Raw genomic sequence first — 2,602 nt, 5'->3', positions numbered from 1 at the left:
ACCATGTATTAAAAATGCTGGCGCCACCTTCACGCTGCTCTTCAGTCACGTTTCTGTAGCATTGCAAAAGTTAAAGCCAGAAAGGGCACTTTACTCCCGAACATGCAAGGCACAAGCTGAGAACAAATTCATATGAGAATGGAAATATTAGTAACACCAGTAGTAATGACGTCAATAATATCAAAGCAGTATTGGCAAAAATAACAGTGATAATATCAATAATGATTATAACGATAATAATATCCATATCATTGTTATCAGTATCACAATTAGTGCTATTATCAGGAAAAAATGAAACTACACACTGCTAACACTTTGTCTCATGTTTTTCGTTTCCTTGAAATTATCCTCTTTGTCTTTAGTCGCAACATTATTTCTATCCCTGTAGGCCTTTATATGTATCTGAACAGTCGTTACTGGTCTTTATTCACATAATCATTGAAAACCGACAGGTGAAACCAAAGTGAATGAGGCCCTTGTGAACAATGTGGAAGTACTACCCAACGGCATTGTGGTGTATCATATCTCAGACATCCTGTTTAACTACAAGGAAGAGGTTCAAAGAGAATTCAGCAAACTGACTTCTGAAGGTTATGAAGGTCACTTCTGAAGCGGATCTCGTCATTTCATCTTTAATTGATCAACAGCAACAAAAATGTGGATGGTATTTCAACTGTCTTTCAATAAATGGAACTTAAACTGTTTTGTTAAAAGCCCTATGAGGAGAGAGAGAGAGAGAGAGAGAGAGAGAGAGAGAGAGAGAGAGAGAGAGAGAGAGAGAGAGAGAGAGAGAGAGAGAGAAAGAGAGAGAGAGAGAGAGAGAGAGAGAATACTGCATTTAACTGTATTTAATATATTCAGTACTTGCACATATTTCTTGCTAATATTAAAGTTTGTGTATAATAATTTGCATATTTGCCAATGCAAATAATTATTATTCATGTAAAACTTTAAAGCTTCGATCGGTATTCCATACAAAGGAATACAAATCGGCATTCTCAAAAACTCATTTTTACAATAAAAAGCAGTAACTTATGAAAAAAAATTATGCTTACGTCTCATGCTGAAAATGGAAAGCCTAAAGTATCATTGATAAGAAACACAACTTAGTGAGGAAATTTAAAGGTACTTAAAGACAGGAGCACCACTCTGTCTCGATTAAAATCCTTTATGGTAATTGGTGAGCTAAGCCCTGCCCCTTTAGCTTTTACTTTATAATTTATTGCAAATACTTATAGTGTTCTTTTCGTTTTTGTTTGTTTTATTACTGTTAACATTGAGAAAACAATTATACTGTATCGCATAGACTGGAAGGAGTAAAAGGGACAGACACAAATGATGTCAGAACATTTAGCCAATGATAGATGGTGCGCTGTATGGTTTAATCGATGTTATTATAATAATCAGAATTAAAACAAAAGTTCTAATTTTCTGTTTCTTATAACGAAGTGTTCCATACTATACGCAGCCATTCTAATACTCTAAGGAAAAAGGCTAGTTTCAATATTGGGTTCAACAGTCTATATGGAAGTAGAGCTACCTAATTAATTAAATACCTTGGGAGAACCTACGAGAACAGTTACATGTGAAGGCTGCACTGCAAGAAATCGTAATGGAAGTATTGTCAGAATTTGATCGTTTTTTTTCCTTACTTTTTTATTTTGTGGAGATAATTATGAGGCATGACAGATTCATCAAGTTTATTCATTTGTCTATTTATTAATTGATATATTTATTATTTATATATGTATTATTATTAACGTTGTTATTATTAAGGAAGACCTTATTCTGCATATAGAACAAATGGGGTAGTGAAGAATACAAACAAAATGATATAAACAAAATTATGAAATCTAAGAGTATAGAGAGTACATTGCCTTGAAAAAACCTGGTTGCTGTTTTTTCGGAGTTTAAATCAAAATATAACTGTTACATATAAATACTTTACATCAGTAAGAAAGCATATTTTGTTAATATAATCATTACAGAATAATCCACACTGACACTTGCATGTGACAGCCCTACCCGGAGATCCAGTTCACAAAAATAAACAATAGGGGAGATGATGAAAAACGGCTAAAGCAAAGCTTGAAATGCAAAAAAAGAGCATCAAATAAAGAACTTCCTAATATCACGTAGTGTTTGTTATTCAAACTGCTGTGTAAAAAATAGAAAGCAAGGACACACTGCTCCATATTTTAAGAATATTCTTTAAAATCTCACATACAGCTCACATTTCTTGAATGACCTTTTTGTAGAATTTTATGTATGGAAACCTTAAAATTTGTTTTTAACAAGAACTCGATCTCTTATCAATTTCCAGGCACAAGACACTATATATTCGCAAAAACTGCGCGATTATAAAATATATGAAAAATGTGAGATTAGCAAACGTTTTTTAAAAAGTATAATAACGTACTGTAGGACATTCAATATTATTTTGCCGTATTAGAAGCTATTTGGCCTTTGATGCATAGCCCATATATTTGTATTAACCATTAAAATTAAATAATATGAAACATGTCGATAAAGTATTTTGCCTCATACAACTGACTAACCGATATATCGTATATTTCTAATATAGCATTCCAATCTTGAATGC

At 32.6% G+C, this 2,602-nt stretch overlaps 1 protein-coding gene across 1 annotated transcript in view; it reads left to right on the top strand.

Moving 5' to 3' along the window:
- LOC125027341 overlaps positions 1–699 on the top strand; it is a 2,510-nt gene extending 1,811 nt beyond the window's left edge. The window contains exon 4 of the mRNA XM_047616367.1: positions 453–699. Coding sequence (XP_047472323.1) covers positions 453–610 — 158 coding nt within the window. The 3' untranslated portion in view covers positions 611–699. The remainder of the gene's footprint in view (positions 1–452) is intronic.
- Positions 700–2,602: the final 1,903 nt, after the last annotated feature.

This window comes from Penaeus chinensis, chromosome 7 (assembly GCF_019202785.1).
Source record: "Penaeus chinensis breed Huanghai No. 1 chromosome 7, ASM1920278v2, whole genome shotgun sequence".
NCBI classification, from domain to species: Eukaryota; Metazoa; Arthropoda; class Malacostraca; order Decapoda; family Penaeidae; genus Penaeus; species Penaeus chinensis.
The sequence above is the reverse complement of the archived record's forward strand: the minus strand, read 5'-3'. Positions and strand labels throughout refer to the sequence as shown.